The sequence below is a fragment of the Labrus bergylta genome, chromosome 18 (genome assembly GCF_963930695.1).
Source record: "Labrus bergylta chromosome 18, fLabBer1.1, whole genome shotgun sequence".
NCBI classification, from domain to species: Eukaryota; Metazoa; Chordata; class Actinopteri; order Labriformes; family Labridae; genus Labrus; species Labrus bergylta.
The window spans coordinates 14,652,440-14,672,069 of NC_089212.1; the positions used below are offsets into that span (position 1 = coordinate 14,652,440).

At 39.2% G+C, this 19,630-nt stretch overlaps 2 protein-coding genes across 9 annotated transcripts; one reads left to right on the forward strand and one right to left on the reverse strand.

Moving 5' to 3' along the window:
- Window positions 1–468: 468 nt before the first annotated feature.
- Window positions 469–7,895, reverse strand: cga (glycoprotein hormones, alpha polypeptide). Of its 2 annotated transcripts, XM_065947774.1 has the most exons (5): window positions 7,760–7,895; window positions 7,273–7,507; window positions 2,013–2,124; window positions 1,735–1,919; window positions 469–748 (listed from the first exon to the last, which is right to left on the reverse strand). In XM_065947774.1, the coding sequence occupies exons 2-5, from the start codon at window positions 7,327–7,329 to the stop codon at window positions 674–676; spliced, it is 429 nt and encodes a 142-aa protein (XP_065803846.1). In that variant the 5' UTR covers window positions 7,330–7,507; window positions 7,760–7,895; the 3' UTR covers window positions 469–673. The 2 variants fall into 2 exon arrangements, with proteins under 2 accessions (XP_065803846.1, XP_020496348.1); XM_020640692.3 differs by lacking the exons at window positions 7,273–7,507; window positions 7,760–7,895 and adding an exon at window positions 2,212–2,369.
- A 2,610-nt stretch (window positions 7,896–10,505) lies between these two features.
- LOC109989073 (heterogeneous nuclear ribonucleoprotein Q) lies at window positions 10,506–18,853 on the forward strand. Of its 7 annotated transcripts, none has more exons than XM_020640686.3 (13): window positions 10,506–10,664; window positions 12,448–12,607; window positions 13,589–13,707; window positions 14,078–14,185; window positions 14,331–14,444; window positions 14,727–14,903; window positions 15,140–15,275; window positions 15,642–15,847; window positions 15,986–16,135; window positions 16,236–16,357; window positions 16,447–16,772; window positions 17,123–17,162; window positions 17,347–18,853. In XM_020640686.3, the coding sequence occupies exons 2-13, from the start codon at window positions 12,460–12,462 to the stop codon at window positions 17,393–17,395; spliced, it is 1,695 nt and encodes a 564-aa protein (XP_020496342.2). In that variant the 5' UTR covers window positions 10,506–10,664; window positions 12,448–12,459; the 3' UTR covers window positions 17,396–18,853. The 7 variants fall into 7 exon arrangements, with proteins under 7 accessions (XP_020496342.2, XP_065803845.1, XP_029134478.1 ...); XM_029278644.2 differs by lacking the exon at window positions 10,506–10,664 and adding an exon at window positions 10,772–12,092 and having other exon boundaries at window positions 17,350–18,853; XM_029278642.2 differs by lacking the exon at window positions 10,506–10,664 and adding an exon at window positions 10,773–12,092.
- The last annotated feature ends 777 nt before the right edge of the window (window positions 18,854–19,630 follow it).

Sequence of the window (19,630 nt, forward strand, 5' to 3'; positions counted from 1 at the left end):
GATAAAAAGCTGTTATTGCGTGACTATAACTATGTTTAAGTAATGTTCCTCTTGGTTTTATGTCGACTTGATGTCTTATATTATCCTCAATTTGTTCAATTTACAAAGAATCAAACAAGCAATCATTCTAAAATATTCTTTTCATTTTGATACAATGAAGGTAGGCCTTTTTGATCACACGACAACATCCATTGTTGGAAAAAGGTCAACATTACCAGAGATTTTCCTTCTTCCCCCAACGAGCACAAAGTCTTGTTAAAGATAGCTACAGTAGTTTGTTGATGTCTTGACATGTATATTTTGTGGTTGCCAGTTCTAATTTGAAAACAAGGTGTTTGATGCCCCAAGCAACTCTGCCACTACTGATGTCCAAACACAATTTGCTTCTGACAAAAAGGCACACTCAATCACTCACACACCACAGATACCATGTATTTCACTACAAGACACATGAATGAAACTGGAAAATCTGGGTGAGATTTTATTGCTTTTCAATCTACATTATTTTAAACACATCTATCCATGCAAAAATGTGGGCTAATAAATACAAATCACAGACACTTGCCAACACAAGAGTTTACATTTGAAAACAGAGACTAGCATGTGTACGTGAACAGAAGCATCATTTGTTGCCGAGCTGAGTGCTTGCAGGGTTGTCTCCGCTTCCCATCTGTCATATCTTATGGAAGTAGCAGGTGCTGCAGTGGCATTCTGTGTGGTTTCTCACCTTTATGCCAAACACCTCGGTCTGAAAGAGGAACAGATGAGGAAGAAAGCAGAGTGACAACGGTATGAAAAAGTCTCATTGATTTGTGAAAGTTCACTTTAAGCAGTCTCTTTTGCCTTTATTGATAGGACAGCGTATGAGAGACAGGAAATGTGGTGAGGAGAGAAAGGGTAGACATCCATCAAAGGACAGAGGCTGGGAGTCTTAACTATTGTAGAAGTTTCAGCAGAATCCTTTCCCTTTTATTTGGGGCTTTTATGCCTTTATTTGAGGAACAGTGGACAGAGAAGGGAATAGGGGAGAGAGGTGGGAACAACATTCATGGAAAGAGCCGAGGGTCGGAGTCGAACCCTGGCTGCACGCATTGATGACTGTGCTCTCTGTACGTGGGGCTCATGGCCTAAGCGCTAGGTCATCTGGGGCCCCAGAAATGGCACTTTTCAATGACCACAACTCATAGATATCTAAGTAGAGACTTCTTTCAACTTATCTGATCTTAAATAAATGTCCAAAAATAAAGCAGGCCTCATGTACAGAGGATACGGATCACGATGCACTGGGTGCGAGTTGGACTCCTGGTTCTGATGCTATTTGGTGTATGTCAACCCGAACTCTCTCTCTCTCTCTCCACATGTCCCGTCTCTCTCAAGCTGTCATATCAATTAAAGTCCAATAAGCCCCAAAAGTAACCTTAAAAAAAACATAATTTATATGTTATACTTTCACAGTGGGTACATTTGGAAATATTTTACTGAACTTGCAAGTTTGTGTTTCAATACAATTCAATTCAATTATTTTATTTTTATTTTAAGTTCAAAGATGTGTTTCCTCCTTTTTATCCTTTAAAATTAAAGTGTCAGACCGAAAACACTGGTAGAGAGAAGAGTGTCCAGCCAGACTTTGACCGAGTATGTAGTAAAAGATTTACTTTAGACTGACTTGAGTTTAAATAGATATGCTATTTATAGATACGTTTTTCGAGACTTGTCTTTTGTGTGCATCCTTACATCATAGCTGTCCTTGGCCACACAGCACGTTGCCTCTGAGGTGATATTCTTCGGGACCAACATCGTCTTCATGGTCCCGAGAGGTGTTGGGTACGCTCTGGAGAAGCAGCAGCCCATGCACTGATAGAGGGGACGAGTAGAGGAGAAAACATTGTTCCTCCTAAGCGTGCACTCCTCACAGCCCACTGAAGAAGAGATCACACAAGTATTACATTTAGAATCAGATAGTACCCATCATGGACAGCTTGGGATGCAGAGTCAGTATGATCAAATCTTACTGTTTGATAGGTCATTGTTGGGGTAAGAATCAGCTACGTAAAGAAGGAAAGACATCAGAAGTAGACAGAGTCCGGAGGATTTCACTGAACCCATCATAGTTGAAGCAGTCACCTGATAACGCAGAGACAAAGAGATAACCGTCAATCAAACATCCGTCGAATCATAATCATGCAGCAAGATAGAGATAGAGAATGTTACCATGTTCAGAAAATGTTTTCTGTCTTCTCTTTCTCTGTGCAGGGTGGCTTTTTACTGATGAATTCTGCTTCCCTGCCGGTGGATTTTATACCTCGTGTGCTGCAGGCAGACTGTGACCCCTTCCTGGAGTAAGTGAAACCTATCAACCTTATCAACGATCTCACTGACTCACTGGCCACTTTGCAACCTTTCCCGTAATCCCTTCAAAGCACAAAACAGTAAGAACAAACGGTGGAAACATACTTCAATCATCCTTCCATCCTGACTATGGATGCTGCTTTAATCCCTGGATTTCTGTTACTTAGTAACTGGAGGTTATTGTTATTATTATTATTTGTCATGTCACAGCAAAGAGAGGGTCAATAGGTTATTTTTCACATTGTGATTAAGTAGCCGCTGGCCGCAAGTTGATGATCCCTGTTCTACATGGTGCCTTTACAAATAAAATGCAATTAAGTTAACAAAAAATCTAGTATTGATCCCTTGATATTTTATTTCTTGACTGTTTCCCCTCAGACAAAACAATCAAACTGTTCTGTTCTATGGTTACATTTCATATTTTGGACTTTTTTGTTCTGTGGGAAAGTTGTGATGGTTCCTTTTATTTTGAAATATCAATAGGTTTAAATCATTAAATTAAACAAAAGAAACACCACTTTTCATAATGAAATACATTATAAATAAATGCAGTTAAATGTTGGATACTGTACATATTTTTATCAAGTCTTATAACACTTTTTAACACTTTTTTTTAAATTCATCATGCCTTTGAGTTCTTTACTGGGATGCTGTGATTTGTCATGTTAGCTTTATAAACAACATATTTCTTAAACAAACATAATTTTTTACAGTAAATCGGACTCTACATTATTACAAAATCAAAACACGTAATTGGGGTTTATTCTCTTAACCCGTATTTCGACATAAAAGCTAACTGTACATTAAGGCATCATTGGCTGAATCGATGGAAGAAGTTATCAATAAATGCAGACATGTTTGATAGTTGTCATCTGTCCGCCCACAAACAGCCCAAATGTCAAGGATGAATATGAATGCAGTTTGTACTTCGTCTGCCTGTTTACTTAAGCCCACGTCCTGTGTCCTTGGTTGTGCTGGTGATAAATCCTCGGCCTAAGACTTGAAATTCAACCCTGTGGATGAATAGATTTTAAAACAACGGAATATTTAAAGCCTTTTTTTATGCTTTTAATACATTTTTACTTCTCAAAACGTTGGCATTGTAAACCATACAAGTAGTGCTAATCATGGCTCCTGGATTGTGTGCTATTATTTAGGCTATGAAACATGTAATTTATTGACATAAGACAAAATGTCCTCTGATGGTAATATTGAGTAAACTGGCTTAATTATGCTTTTTCAAAACAACATTTAAAGTATCAAAACATGATCGCAAATATGAATTGTTTAAAGTGATTATCAACCATCAAACTAAACTTGTATTTTTCTTTATTCTCTTCCTGTTTTTTCTCCTCATATTGTTTGATATCTGCTCCAATTTTATCTCATCACTCATCATCTAGCACTTCCGTTGTGATTTGACATTTTGCAATGTCAAATCACACATTTTGTCCTTGCAACTGTTCTGGGTTCAGAGCATCTACATTTGGTTCATCAGGCTGTATCCAAACTCTCCCCTATTATCTCCTTTCAATCTCTATCTTATCAATAAATGCATAAAATGGCTCAAATAGTATCTTTAAAAAAGGATAAGAAGTTTTATCACACCTCATAAGACCTCATGCTTATTTGGTTGTGATTTGTAAATAAGATCAGCTGTGGCTTTTTGCAGCAGTGACTAAAATAACTGATTGAAACCATTATAGAGCTGAATGATGAGTGATGAGTGAGTTAGAGAGTGATGCTGAGTTTCAGATGTTGTGAGATGTTGAACTACGGAAGTAAAGAAAGCCCCAGGTCTGGAGTAAACTGTGTAGTCTACATGGTCATGCTTGAAGAAACACGAGTCAGATATGTTGTCAGGGGGCTCTGCTGGGTAAACATTGTCCCTGTTTCTGTAGCGGAGAGAGCACAGGCGACACAGTGAAGCTGAGCGGCTCTGTTGGCTGAAGGCCAAGCTGCTCTACGTGGATAACTTCAATTCTAAAATCACAAATGTTATTGATTCCATTGCTCCCATTAAGGTGAAGGTTGTCTCTGGTAAGAAAAAATCTCCATGGAGAAATTCGACACTGGTAAGAAACGGAAAAAGAGATTGTCCAAAAGCTGAACGCAGGTGGCGTAAAACTAATCTCCAGATTCATTACAACCTACATAGAAACTTCACGTTTATAATTCACAACTGAGGAATGCAAGGCAATCTTTCTTCTCTAACATCATCACCAGAAACAATAATAATGATTGTGCCCTGTTTGCTACTGTGGACAGGCTAACAAACCCTCCTGTGTCAATAGCATCTGAATTTCATTCTACCAGGGCCTGTAATACATTTTCCACCTTCTTCCAGAAAATTAGACAAACTGTCAGTAACTCAACATCAGGAGCAGGATATGTGCTGTGTCCATTTAAAACCAACTTAAGCACCATGACACAATTTAATCAAATCAACCTTAAAAACCTGGAGGACATTATACAACAAATAAATTCCTCCTCCTGCTGTTGATATTCTGCAAACAGGTTTTAAAAAAAAGTTTCCCCAAGTCATGGCTCCAGATGTTAGAATTGTAAACGTGTCTCTTCTCTCAGGTGTCTTCCCACAGGCCCTGAAGACAGCAGTCATCAAGCCACTATTAAAAAAGAACAATCTAGACAAGTCAATAATGAACAATTACAGGCCTATATCAAATCTTGCTTTTTTAAGTAAAATAATAGAAAAAGCTGTTTTTCAACAGTTAAATAACTTCTTGACATTGAGCGACTGTTTCGATGTCTTCCAGTCAGGTTTTAGACAAAATCACAGCACTGAGACAGCTCTGGTTAAAGTGTTTAATGACATCCGTTTAAACACAGACAGTGGCAGAACCTCAGTCTTAGTTTTACTTGATCTCAGTGCTGCGTTTGACACAGTTGACCACAATATATTACTCGACCGACTGGAAAACTTGGTGGGAGTTTCTGGCACAACTTTAAACTGGTTTGAATCTTACTTAAAGGACAGGGACTTCTTCGTGTCTATAGGTGACTTCAAATCTGAGCAAACAGAAATTACTTGTGGAGTTCCCTAAGGTTCCATCCTGGGGCCTCTTCTGTTTAACGTCTACATGCTCCCACTAGCTCAGATTATAAAAAACAATAAAATAAGTTGTCATAACTACGCAGACAACACACAAATGTATATTACAATGTTGCCAGGCGACCACGGTCTCATAAAAGCACTGGGTAAATGCATAGAACAAATCAATGATTGGATGTGCAAAGATTTTCTCCAGCTAAACAAAGACAAAACTGAGGTTGTTGTTTTTGGAGCAAAGGAGGAGCGATTAAGAGTCAGCACGCAGCTTCAGTCAGTAAGACTGAAAACCACAGACCAGGAAAGAAATCTCAATTCTGAAAGCCACATTAAGACAATTACAGAACCAGCCTACTATCACCTGAACAACATATCAAGAATCAGAGGACTTAGAAAAACTTGGAGGACCAGCAGGACTTGGATAAACTTGTCCATACTTTTATCTTCAGTCGTCTTGATTACTGTAACAATGTATTTACAAGTCTGCCTCAAAAAAATCAGTCAGACAAATGCAACTGATCCAGAATGCTGCTCCTAGAGTCCTCACCAAGACCAAGAAAATGGATCACATCAGCCCAGTTCTGAGGTCTTCACACTGGCTCCCAGTCTGTCAGAGAATAGATTTTAAAATCCTGCTGCTGGTTTATAAAGCGCTGAATGGTTTAGGGCCAAAATACATTAGTGACCTCCTGATTACGAACTATCCAGGCCGCTCAGGTCGTCTGGGACAGGTCTGCTCTCTGTCCCCAGAGTCAGAACCAAACATGGAGAAGATGCGTTCAGTTTCTATGCTCCCTATATCTGGAACAAACTCCCAGAAAACTGCAGGTCTGCTGAAACTCTCAGCTCTTTTAAATTGAGGTTGAAGACACACCTGTTTACAGCTGCCTTTCATTAAACAATTTTAATACGATTTTAAACTTTAACTCTGCACTGTAACCTTAACTCTTTTCATATTTTTACTTTATTTATTTCCATTAATTTCATTTGAATTATTTTTATTTGAACAAATATTTAGATTTAATAATTTCAGTGATTTTTTAATTTTCTATTTTAATGTTTCTTTTCTTTCCTCTGTCATGATGCTTTTGTCTTGTGTGACGCACTTTGAATTGCCTTGTTGTTGAAATGTGCTATATAAATAAACTTGCCTTGCCTTGGTAAATTAAAGTGACCAGGTATGATTATTTGGCAGCTAGTTGTGGAAACAGCAGTGAAGACGAATGACATACAGTTTGATATGAGGTATTAGGTTTATTATAGTAAAAGGTGCATTAAGAGGAAGTGAGAGATAAGATGATGATCTGTTAAAACATACATGTAGAGCAGTACAGAATAATGAAGTATTTAATGCGGTTTGATCTGGAATATTCAATGTAGAAGTTAAAGAATGTACAAATAAAAAGTTAAATTACAGTTTATATAACATAAATCAATATGAAATACAGTAGGTAGGATGGTAAACAATATGAATAATGAGGTATAGCATAAGAAGAGTGCGACTCGAATGACTGAATGAAACCCTTTATTGCCCCAAGCGAATTTGCCTTACTGTACACCATAAAAAAACAATACCAGTAACAAAACCTTCATTTTAAGCACATTAAAACAAAACCATTAAAAAAAATAGAATACGTCATTTTAAGCATCACATGATTACACGAGGGATTTCAGTAGCAAGTTCAATAAAGTGCAGAGGGTCAAGTCCATACTGTATGATCAGAGGTTATTAAGCAGCTAAATATTGCATGGTACACTACGTGGATGTTAATGATCAATGGACTTGAGCTTATAGTGCTTTTCTAGTCTGCTTACTACTCAAAGTAAGAACACTCACCACAGGTTACACTTACCCGTTCACACGGTAGAGGCTGATATGCAGAGAGTCCATCAGAAGTCACTAATTCCATTCATACATTCAAATGCCGCCCATGAGGCAGCGGGAGCAATTCGGGGGTTAAGGGTCTTGCCCAAGGACACATCGGACATGTGGCTGCAGGGGATCGAACCCTCGACCGGAACGACAACTCTACCAACTGAGCCACAGCCTTACGAAATGACTCCCTGACTCCCATGGCACATTGTGATCTAATAAAGACAAAAATGATTAGAACTCTTGGTCATCGTATTAAAGATTTTGAACAGCTGAACGTCTCAATGGGAGGACATTTGTGTATAAATTAAATTATATTGTAATTCGTTAATTTCTGCTTTAGAATAAATCCAAATCATTTCAAATGGATATAAAATGTGTTTTAGTTATTTAACATTGAAAAAATAAAAAATGAATATTCAAACACAGAGGGTGATAAACAGCGTGATGTCCACATGGCAGATCACCTTGCTTTGTTGCTGGGTACACAGCGGCACTCTCTCCACACGGTGGCATGAGAGCTCTCTAAATACAGGAACCGTTATGAGCCTCGTCTCACTCAGGAGTTCGCGGTGTTCACGTTACAGTGAGGGGAGGAAATGGAAGCAGGCGTTGTCTGACACAAACAAACAGATGGTTATTGATGAGAAGGTTATATTAGTGTCATTAAAGAAAAACAACACACCTCACATCAGTTCGAGAAGTATCCAATGTGTATAAAAGATGAAGTTGAAGGACTGAGAATCTCTTTATTTGTGTGTGTCGAAACCACCAATCAGACCTGAACACTTAAGTGTGCTGCTTTTTAACTAAGAATCCTAATAATCATTATCCCTTAACGTACATTTTTGGACATTTACAGTAGATCCTGGACAAACCAATAGAAACAGTTGTTCCATTCATGTCTTTTATAATAACAAAAAAAACACGCCCCACCACGAAAACAAAATCACCTGAAGGGCTAAATCTTTGTTCTTTTAAATCATAGTGAAATAGTTGTTCTTTTTCATTCTAGCAGTTCAAGATGCCAAATGACACACAGAGCTAACAGAGATTTTGCTATAACTGAATAATTTGGGACTTTTCTTTTCCCGTTTCATAGCATGCTGCATTTCAGTCTCAAGTCTCAATAGAAAAGTTTCTGAATCAGTTGTTAAATAATATTATAGGACATGATAATTAATGCAATATCAAATGTGCCAGTCATCTTTTTTTCTATTTCACTGTACTTTTTTCTGAAGCAATAAGTTCCAAACTTTAAGATCCCGTCAACATTCTTCTGTTTCTTTTTCTGAATCATTCAAAAACCCAATATCACTTCTCCTTGTAATCAACCCTCCTGGTACAACCAATAGACCTCATAGTTTCCAAAACAATGGAAATAAAAGTTCAAGAGTAGAAGATGCACAGAAAATAAATAAACAGTTAACTAAAGAAAAGAAAAAAAAAGTAGACCAAAAAGTGGAATCTGCCAGTCACCTTGAAGGTAAGAGGAGCCTTCAGGCATAAGCATTCAAACTTAATAAAGTACTTCCTTTAAATCAAAAGAGTTTTTATTGTTGGCTTTATCGCTAGAGAACAAAGACACAATGGACAAGGGATCTTTTTAGGCTGAACACATTTGTCTTAATTTCTGTCTCTGTGTAATATTTAAAACATTTACCTCTGATTTTGTCTTTCTTTATGACTACATTGCACTTTGCCCTTCACATTTATTTTTCAGAACTTTGTTGATTTGTCCATAGCCTACTTTTCCCTGATAAAACCTTCTTGTGACCCATCTTTGGTTCTTTCTCCAACATTTTTACAGCTCGAGACAGAGAGCTATAGGGAATCCACCTGTCACTCTACTCCTGAACAGCTGTGTAAGTAATTCCTCAAAATCTTCCAGCCATCGCAGTCCAGCCGCTCTGTAGGCTACCTGTGGAGGATTGTTGTAGCAGCTAAAGTTGAATGATTTCAGCCATGAGTGGGACATTAGGACCCATCATTCATCCAGCTGTGATGAGGATAGCAGATAAACCAATCTTAAACTCATATTCTGGTTTGTATGTCATGTTTTGCCTACTTTAAATCATATTATCTAGAATCAACTCAGGCACTTTTCAATAATAATTACAAAACAGCTTTTTTTCCCAAATGTGTCCAAATATTTGAACCCAGACATAGGAGTCTGTTATAATAATATTCTTCCAAAAATTGATGTTAGACTTTTTGGTAACTGGCTCAAAATGTAGAACAGCAAAATGTTCACGATTCAAGATTCCGTTTATTTATTTTCCACTTTATCTGCATGAATAAATGACGAAAATTGTGTTCCCCAGCCCCAAGCAGTGTGAAAGAAAGCAAACATGCAACACAGACATAGACTGACACAAAGACAAATGTTGAGGGCATTTCTACAAACACAGACACTACATCATCTGACTATGGTCAAGTTTGTAGTGCACAGGCATGATGACAAAGTCAACATTTCTTTCCTGTATGCTACTAATGTTGCAGAAAGAAAATTATAAAAAGGTTTTGAACTCTTTAGCAGTACAAACTATTCCAATAACCATTGTTTAACTTACTATGATTGGTCATCAAACAACAAACCTCTCTTGTTTTTTTTGTTTTTTTTACACTCTCTCGATATATTCCTTTGTTCATGTGGCAGAGGAGTGTTAAATCTATGAAAATGGTGACACAGTGTGGTGAAAAGTGGGACCTACCTCACCTCTCCCAGTCAGGCACTCTGCAGAAATGGTGCATCGTACAAGTGTTAGTTTACTGTAGGCATGCAGTTTTTCATTAAAGAATATGTATATATGTACTTGCTGTTGATAATATTTGGTCCAAGACTAGACTAGTGACTTTTAAATTACTCTTATCTTATCATTGATGTTTGTTTCCGAGTCAATTAAAAGTTATGTCATGCATTTATCGTTTATAATTTCGTGATATTATTAACTTATATATATTTTTTTATAACCAAGGTTCAGCTCTAGGTTGTTATCCCAAAATGTTATGCCATGTGACTAAGTTCTAGTAATGTACCCATTTTTACTTACAATCATATCCGTCAAATGAACGGCCCTGTTGTCGTAAAAAAAAAAAAAAATTACTCACTGTAGTAATTATGATGGATGCTGTGGTTGACCTGCTGCTCCTCTGTAAAATGCATACAAGGCAAGCCCGTGCGGGGCTGTCCAAGAAACCCCATCGACGAGACAAAACTCGAGGCGTGAACGTGGCAGCCATTTTACATCATCAAGAGTGAATGACTGAAGCCGGATCAGTGCCGGGAGTTTTACACTTTTTCTGTCTTTTAAATATCACATTTATCTTCCTAAATAATCCACAACATACGCGTTGGTGATCCAGCGGCAGGTAGGGCGAATGCTTGTGATTAGTCCATTTGATTGTTGCTTTAATTGCTTGCTTAAAAAAAAAAAAGTCTGAATCGTGCGGTGCTGTTTCAAACAATGTGGAAACTGGTGGTGGTGGTTGGGAACGAGTTCTCCAGACCGGCTTTTTGAAAATGGACTCTTCCTACATGGCGGCACGTTGTCAAACCACGCATCCAGCAGGCTAAACCTTTAGCTACTTGGGGCCTAGTAGACACATGTTAAAATATTTAAGCTACACTTCGTGAATGCTGAAGTCCACGCCGACAAGTGACGTTGTAACAATGGCCCCGCTGAAATTCCGTTCGAATTAGCATGCTAACTTAAGCTAGCCTATTTTGACAGATCATGGAATTGACATGCTCATTGTCATCGTGTGCTAACGGGAGCTAGCTGGCAAACGCCTGGTAAACTTGACGGGGGGGAAATAAAAACGTGCGATTCAACGTGGTTAGTTCAGCAGCGGACATGCTCGTTTGTCCTTCTGAGACACTTTAATACACACGCGTTTATAGAAGACGATGCTTTTTCTAGCGCGTCCTGTTATTGTCCAGAAGACGGGTCCCCTGCGCTAGCTTAATGTCTGTGCAGACTAGCCCGCTTAGCTAGCGAGCCTCAACGTGTGGCGAGCCAGTCCCCCGCTAAATGTTATCATTAACATCGATTTGAAATGGGGGGAAGAAAAAAAAAATGTCTTGTGTTTTAGTTAATTTCACAAAGTCGAGATCACATTTAGATGTGGCCTTGCGGATTAGATAGTTTTAACTATTGCAGACGTGTTTTTAACCACAGAGACAACACGTGCTTTAACCGATATGAAAATGATTAGCGGGATAAAGGTTGTTTTATATCATTAACCGAGTCAACAGGAGGTCAAAAGAAAGAAGAAGAAAAAAAAGGTGTTGTTCACTTGCTGTTCAGATGAATAATGCTCGGGACAGTTAGGTCGATGCTCCTCGTAAGTTTTCACTCGGTCTGATCGTACACATGGAAAGTTATGGCTGTACGGGTCAGTAACGTGACAATTTGATTGTTTACCACTGTCACAATATCAGCCGCCAAAGTGACTGAAAACAAAATGCTAAATGCTGCATTCTTGCTCATGGGGTCAGAAAACGGAAACCGGGGATGACTCTCTTTTGGAACACGTGTATTGACTATGTAGCCTGTGCTGTGGTCAGCAGGGAGAAGGTAAGCTAACATGTAATTTAGAGACCCAAAGAAGACCAGACTTCTGCAACAGAAACTACCAACCGGGGCTGTGATACGGGAGCTAGCAATACTTGGCTCCGTTTGCACAAACTTCTAAGCTTAGAGCAAACCAGAAAGGAAAAACTGCCACATGGACACAAACCCTGTAGTTTCACGGTTTTTACGAGATGTCATCCAATTGATTTTCGTGGGGAATTTGGTATGTGCATTGTCTGTCTTGCGCACAGCACACTATTGAAACATTTGTCAAATGCCTATACACAGGTTTCTTCGCTCCTATTTCATGCAAGCCAAGAGCTTCAAGTGACAGTCAGGATAGTGAAAAGTCTCCAGACGGCCCACACAACCATGGTTACTAATTAAGTACATGGTGAAGTTACAAAAATACAAGATATAATTAGATAATTTGTGCCTAATACAAAAATCACTGTTTCCAAGATCTTACAATGGTTAAATGTTTTTGACCTTACAAGTCTGAGACTTTGCACTCTCCTGAACACATGCCAAGTCTTGCCCTTGACCCAGGATTAATTTGGCTCATTGCATTTACACAGATTTCTGGAGACATGGCCACAGAACATATTAATGGAAATGGTCCAGAAGAACCAATGGACACCTCTGCTGCAGTTACCCATTCTGAGCACTTCCAGACTTTATTAGAAGCTGGTTTACCACAGAAAGTTGCTGAAAAACTAGATGAAATTTTCATAGCAGGTAAGGCACAATGACTATACTTGCATATTCAAATATGCAAATTTCTATGTTTTATCAATTTCTTGCATGTATTGTCATAATATCACCTTTTTGAATGGGGGAATTGGGATCCTGAAGCAACTTTTTGTGGTTTCCTACCAAAATGGGTACTGCAGTGCTACAAAATATAAAATTACACATTACAGGTGTGAAAATGTGTAAATGATTGCAGCATTTGCATTCCCGACATGGTTGCATGATCAATGGTGTCTGGGCAAATGAATTGTCCTCTCCCGGGGATGTGTATTGATGAGCCTGTCCAGTCTCTCCATATTTTCTTTGAAGTTTCTCTGCAACTCATAAAAGGGTTGCAGAGGGATGGAAAGGTTTGAGTATGATGTCAGTTACAGCTAAAGTGTCTCTTCTGTGGTCGGATATTTACCAGTTTGTATGGGGTGGGCTACAGTGCCAGAGCTTGGGGGTCATTTTAGGACTCATTTGGTCGGTAAGATCTAGAAAAGTACCAGTCTTGCATTTTCGGCCAGATGGGGCTGAGGCAGAAACAATGGCAGCAGCTGTCTGGTGTGCGCCTGCTTGGGACAGGTGATGGCCCCTCCATAGAACAGAGTGCAGACCGTCTCATTAGAAACTCCCAGCCACAGTATAGAGTGGCACTAGCATATCGAGTTGCACTGTCACATCTGTTGTGATTAGTTCTGCAAAAATGTGCTGGTTGGAGAGTTAAGTGCAGCCTGACTACTGAATACAGTTTCATCAGATTAGGAAGCTCCCGGTCTTTACTCCATAATTTTGAAATCATTATTTGTCTGTTTCGCAACCTAAAAGATTGGGTTTGAAACATTACTCGCATGCTTACTTACATCCTTTCAGATGTACTTTATATTTCTGTGCATCAACATCATTATGTTGGTTATGAAAACTTTGTCATTGTTATCTGCTAATAACTCAAATTCTGTCTTTTTGTTGTCGTCCCTCCTCCAGGTTTGGTGTCACACAGTGACTTAGATGATCGAGCGATTGACGCCCTGAAAGAATTTCAGGTGGAAGGTGCTCTGCAAGTCCTTTTGCAATTTAAGGACAGTGACCTCTCACATGTTCAGGTATGATACGCCACTTTTCATTTCTGATGCCTTCATACCGAGTGGATGTATAGTGGGGTCTATACAGGCAGATACCTTACTACTAAGCATATAAGTTGTAAACTAATTACACAGCAGCCCTGTACTACCACAGTAGTGTTCTTATCCACTGTACATCTGCAAAGCTGAGCAAGGATAGACTATGAGTTCAATACAGCTGCACTCTGTGTTGTTGAAAAGGAAAACTTCGGGTGTTAAAGCACCTACATGACTGCCAACATTTAAAGAAAAAGATCAGATTGGTCAATGTATAACTTAATTCATCCATACACGTTTTTGAGATCTGATCAGGAATTCCTGCACATGACTTGTCCCTTTTTTTTCTTCCCAGAACAAAAGTGCCTTTCTTTGTGGCGTGATGAAGACGTTCAGACAGAGAGAGAAACAAGGGACCAAAGTGTCAGACACCAGTAAAGGACCAGATGAAGCCAAAATTAAAGTGAGAACTTGTCCTTTGTTCAAAAAAGTGATTGTATCTTAATAAATGAAAAAGAAAGACGTGTATGAGTATTGTTATATAGATGCTGTTTGTATAATCCATCATTGTTAAACCATAACCATCTCTCTCTTTTTTTTCTGGTCAGGCTTTGTTGGAGAGAACTGGCTACACACTTGATGTGACAACTGGTCAGAGGAAGTATGGAGGTCCACCTCCAGAGTCCGCCCACTCAGGGGCTCAGCCCACCATTGGTACAGAGGTACAAAACTAGTTGCCTTTTTAGCATTCATTACACACAGAGATGCAAGAATAATTAACTTTCAGTAGTTATTATTGCAAGTGCATTCATGTTTCACATGGGGTCCAAATGATGACACTTTTATATCCTCTGTAGTAACTATGGTTACACTGATAGTTTACCGCTAAGAGCTGACTGGATTCCTCTTAAACTGGATGCCATTTATCCCATGTTTCTATCTTAATCATCGGATTATAAAGTTGAACTCATGCACCACATTTCTCTTTCTTCTCTGCCTGACAGATATTCGTAGGCAAAATCCCCAGAGACCTTTTTGAGGATGAGCTGGTTCCACTGTTTGAGAAAGCTGGACCCATCTGGGACCTCCGCCTGATGATGGATCCTCTCAGTGGCCTGAACAGAGGCTACGCCTTTGTCACTTTCTGCACTAAAGACGCTGCACAGCAGGCTGTCAAATTGGTACGCTTAGTCTCCTGCAAATCATAGCAGAAAGAGTGCGGGTGTGTTGGGTAGCGGGACTTAGTTGAGAAAACAAACTTACCTAATACAGCCCATGTCAGGATATTTAACATGAACAGATAAAATAAACATGTATGCTAATTGTGAAAAAGAAAACCCAACAAGTTGCCAAAGACTTTCCTTTGATGCCTTTTTTTCTTCTTCTCTTACTTACACTACCCTCCGTCCTTTTGCAGTGCAACAACAATGAAATTCGACCAGGTAAACACATTGGCGTATGCATCTCTGTGGCCAATAATAGACTGTTTGTTGGCTCCATCCCCAAGAGTAAAACAAAAGAGCAGATTGTTGAAGAATTTGCAAAAGTCACAGGTGAGTCTGCAACATCCTTTAACCCCTCCTTAAACAAATGACACGTGGTTGTAGCATGGTTAGTAAAGATGTGTTCGAAGCATCTCCTGTTTGTGTCCAAATGATGACCTCATTACTATGCTGGAGTGACTCACGTTGCTATGATGGTTTACCGCTAAGATCTGACTGGACACTAAACTCAGTAAATTATGTTTTAAATTAAGGAATTATAACTAGGCAGATTCTTTTCAATTTGTTTTATAAATGGTCGTTTTCCTTCATGCAGATTGGATGTCATTTGTCTGTTGGTATGTCGTCGATGTAATAGTGAAATGTATCTAGTTAACCACCTGCTGCCTCTTCCTCTCCCCTTGTTCTTCTCGACAGAGGGTCTAAATGATGTCATATTGTACCATCAGCCTGACGACAAGAAGAAGAATCGGGGCTTCTGCTTCCTGGAGTACGAAGACCACAAGACAGCAGCTCAGGCCCGCCGTCGGCTCATGAGCGGCAAGGTCAAGGTGTGGGGAAACGTTGTCACTGTGGAGTGGGCTGATCCCATTGAGGACCCTGACCCAGAGGTTATGGCCAAGGTAAGATACAAGCACAAGTGTCTTCAATAGAATGTTGTTACACGCATATGTGACATCAAACTGTTTCCTGCAAGTGTTTGCTAACTTTTCTGAAGAGGAAAAAAAAAAAACCTCTTAACTTTGTGTTTCCATTACCAGGTCAAGGTGCTGTTTGTGAGGAACTTAGCGAGCACTGTCACAGAGGAGATTCTTGAAAAGGCCTTCAGTCAGTTTGGGAAGCTGGAGCGGGTGAAAAAATTGAAAGACTATGCCTTCATCCACTTTGAGGAAAGAGATGGTGCTGTGAAGGTATGGATGGGGGAAAAAAGACTTGAAGGACATGCATCACATTTATAAAACACAAAAACGGAAGTTTGTCTGATTGTTACTGACCTAATCAATTTTCCAGGCTTTGGCCGATCTCAATGGCAAAGACCTCGAGGGAGAGCACATTGAAATTGTCTTTGCCAAGCCCCCTGACCAGAAGCGGAAAGAGCGCAAAGCCCAGAGACAAGCCGCTAAAACACAAATGTAAGAGAGAAGCACAATCAATCAAATTAAAAAATGTTTACCTGAAGCAAAACAACATTCTTATGTGGAATCTGTGAATCTTCCTACAGGTATGATGAATACTACTATTATGGGCCTCCCCACATGCCACCACCAACGAGAGGCCGTGGCCGAGGAGGGCGAGGAGGTTATTCTTACCCCCCTGACTACTATGGCTATGAAGATTATTATGATTATTACGGATACGACTACCACAACTACCGGGGAGGCTACGATGACCCATACTACGGATATGACGACTACCAGGGGTCCGGCAGGGGCCGAGGAGGGAGGGGAGGAGTCCGTGGCAATGCCAGTCAGACCAGGGGCCGTGGTGCTATCACACCAAGGGGCCGGCTGGGCTTCACCCAGCGAGGAGGCCCTGGAACAAGCAGAGGTAAATATATGTTGTTTCTTTTTCTTAGTTTAAAAGGGGGGAACATCTGATTAGTTGAACTGTGGTGACTAAAAAATCTGTGGTTCATTTTTTTGTTGGTTAGGCTCTGCTCCAAAATTGAGTGTTGAATTAAGCATATTCTCTGTCAGTGGGTCAAAGCACAAAATCAGATGAAGGAGGTATTAAAGCGTAGAAAAATTAAAACGACTGTAGTTCGGGAAAACTGAAGTTAAGGATGAACTACAGAGCAGGTAAGGATTGTCTTGAATTGGTGTTGGTAATGATTATAAGGCTGCATCTACAAAAAAAAGTTCCACCTGCTTATTGGCTTCATATCTTATCCTTGACAGGTGTCATCTATCAGAGCAGCTTGTTTGCCAGCAGACAAAGGTCATTCACAACATATATTTTTAGGAGGCTAGATGAGTACCACCCTCATGGCAAAATACTGTATTCAATCAAAATTTCAATGGAATCTTATTAAGCTGTAATTACTGTGATTGATGGGAGGTGGTGGGTGTCTGTTGGATTGTCTTTTTCTGAACTAATAGTATCTAATCTCTTATTGGTCCAGCAGGGAAACGGGGCAGAGGGCGGTCCTGACCTGTCACAGTGGATACTGACTTGATGTGTGGGGTTACACCGTAAGCTGCAATGGATGTTAAAAGAAAAAAAAAGAGCGCGACAAAAAGGTCCAATGATATTCCAGCCTTACAGAAGAAGCATCCCCTCCCCGCCCCATTTCTGTTGTATTTTCTTTTCTGCCACCTTAAAAAAATGATGGAGGGTTTTAAATCCCCATAGACTATTTGCCCAGATCCCCTGTACCCAGTACTGATAAACAGAGCTGTGTATTGCCCTTACAATCTCCCCCTTCCCTGTCCCTGAACATGCCATTTTTAAATAATTATTGAAGAATTTGCACTTTTTAAGTTTTTAGGTTTGAAGTGGCTCAAAGGAGCTTGATGCTATTGTATATTTTTGTGCTAATCGCAATTTTTATTGTCGGAATATCCATGTCCAATCTTAATCGTATGATCTGGATGTTTGACAGAGAACATTTGCAGGTTTTTAGGGTGTACCCACCTGGCATGGATAAGTCAGGCATTCCAGGAAAGTGGTTCTTTTCAGAACTTGTCTTTAAAGGGTTGGTTGACTACCTCAGTACAGAGGACTAAACTACCCGGCCTGTACTGTAAATAGGGAAACTATATTGATGAAAGCAGGGCTTGTTTTCAAACAAAATATGCACAAGAGCTGTAGCGCAAAAACGATGTACTTAATGTAATATAGTCATTTTAGCTGCAGCTCTGACACTGCAAACAGTCAAACTGGGCATGCAAAACAATCTCATGAGATGAGTCTGAACAAGCCCTGCTTTTATCCTATTTTGAACTGAATTAGCCGCCTTGCTTCTTCAGAGTATGTAGTTACTGGTTGTATAGTTTTTCGGATAAAATGTTACTTTTGTAAAGGCTTCAACATCACAGGCATCCAACTGCCTTTGATTAAAAAAAAAAAAAAGTAAAAACAAAAATAAAGCCCTGCAGTGTCCCTTTTGTGCCACTATAAAATTCAAGTGGATTGTTTTTATATTGAAACAACATATTTTCCAACAACAGAATAATGTAAAACAACCTTATTCAACATCATCTGAAATCATGTCAGTCTTGAATGATCCCTTCTCAGCTGTGAAGACCACGACTATGTAGAAGATCTTTTGAATTAATCTTGATGGATGACTGAATTGCCATAATGCCCAACCAGTGAGCATGTGTGCCTAACGAGAGCTGCCATGATATGCTGAGGGATCATAGACATAGTGGTAGAAGGGATACTGCAGTGAATAATTTCTATTTCCCGGTATAGCATAAAGGAAACTGCTCTTCAATCCCAGTTTTCTATACAGTTAACTCCCTCAATAAAATCATAACAACCACCTTTTGAAAAAAAAGATGTTAGCAGTTTTAAACTATTGTTGGTGGCCAACAACGTTTTTTGCATTCCTGCAAATAAATTGTTTTATACTGTAAAATGGAGGTGAGTGTAACTTATTTTTGTAATAAAGTTTTTGATTTCTATCTGTGTCTTACTCTTTGGATAAAATATTGATGGTATACAAATTGGCCTGTGTTTGATTTAGTTTGACATGTATTCCTTTGGATGCCTCATTTTACAGTGATTTTTAATTTCTCTTCCTGTTCAGTGAAGAAATTAAAGTTCACTGTTGAACAGCAGGTCATTACAGATGATGGGCCTTTTTTTTAAAAAAAAAACAAGCTTATTTCTTCCTAGAATTCCCATATTCCCAGCACCATTAAAAATATTTTAAATATGAATTACCGGTAGGTCTATGCAAGAACATGCCGAAGACATCTCTACATAAAAAACGCTTTAAATGAATAAAAGCAGCAGTCTGTGTTCTTACTGTTCACCATAATGACTGGATGTGAGACCACCAGAACCAAATGAATACTGCTGTTCATCCTTTCCTGTTAATTTCAGACTTCGGAGAAAATGGTCTATTTACAGGATCTGAAAAGCCCAAGGGCAATGTAAGGCTGACCTAAATAACACAGTTGGACCTTTTAATATAAGATGTTTTGTCAGCAAGTTGTGTTTTAAAGCACTTAAATTTTCTGACTAATTTAAAGTATTAATGCTTTTAACGTAACAGAACATGGGATTATATAAAATTGTCCCTTATTTATTTGGCGGTGTTAAGTCCCATTTGAAGCGCTGGGCAGGGCGTGTTTATAGTGTGGTGTCTTCACTAGAAGAAATTTGGGAATGGAAACGTAATTCATTGAAAGTAATATCTTAAATAACAAACCCGCTGTCTCTTCAGTTGTCATTTT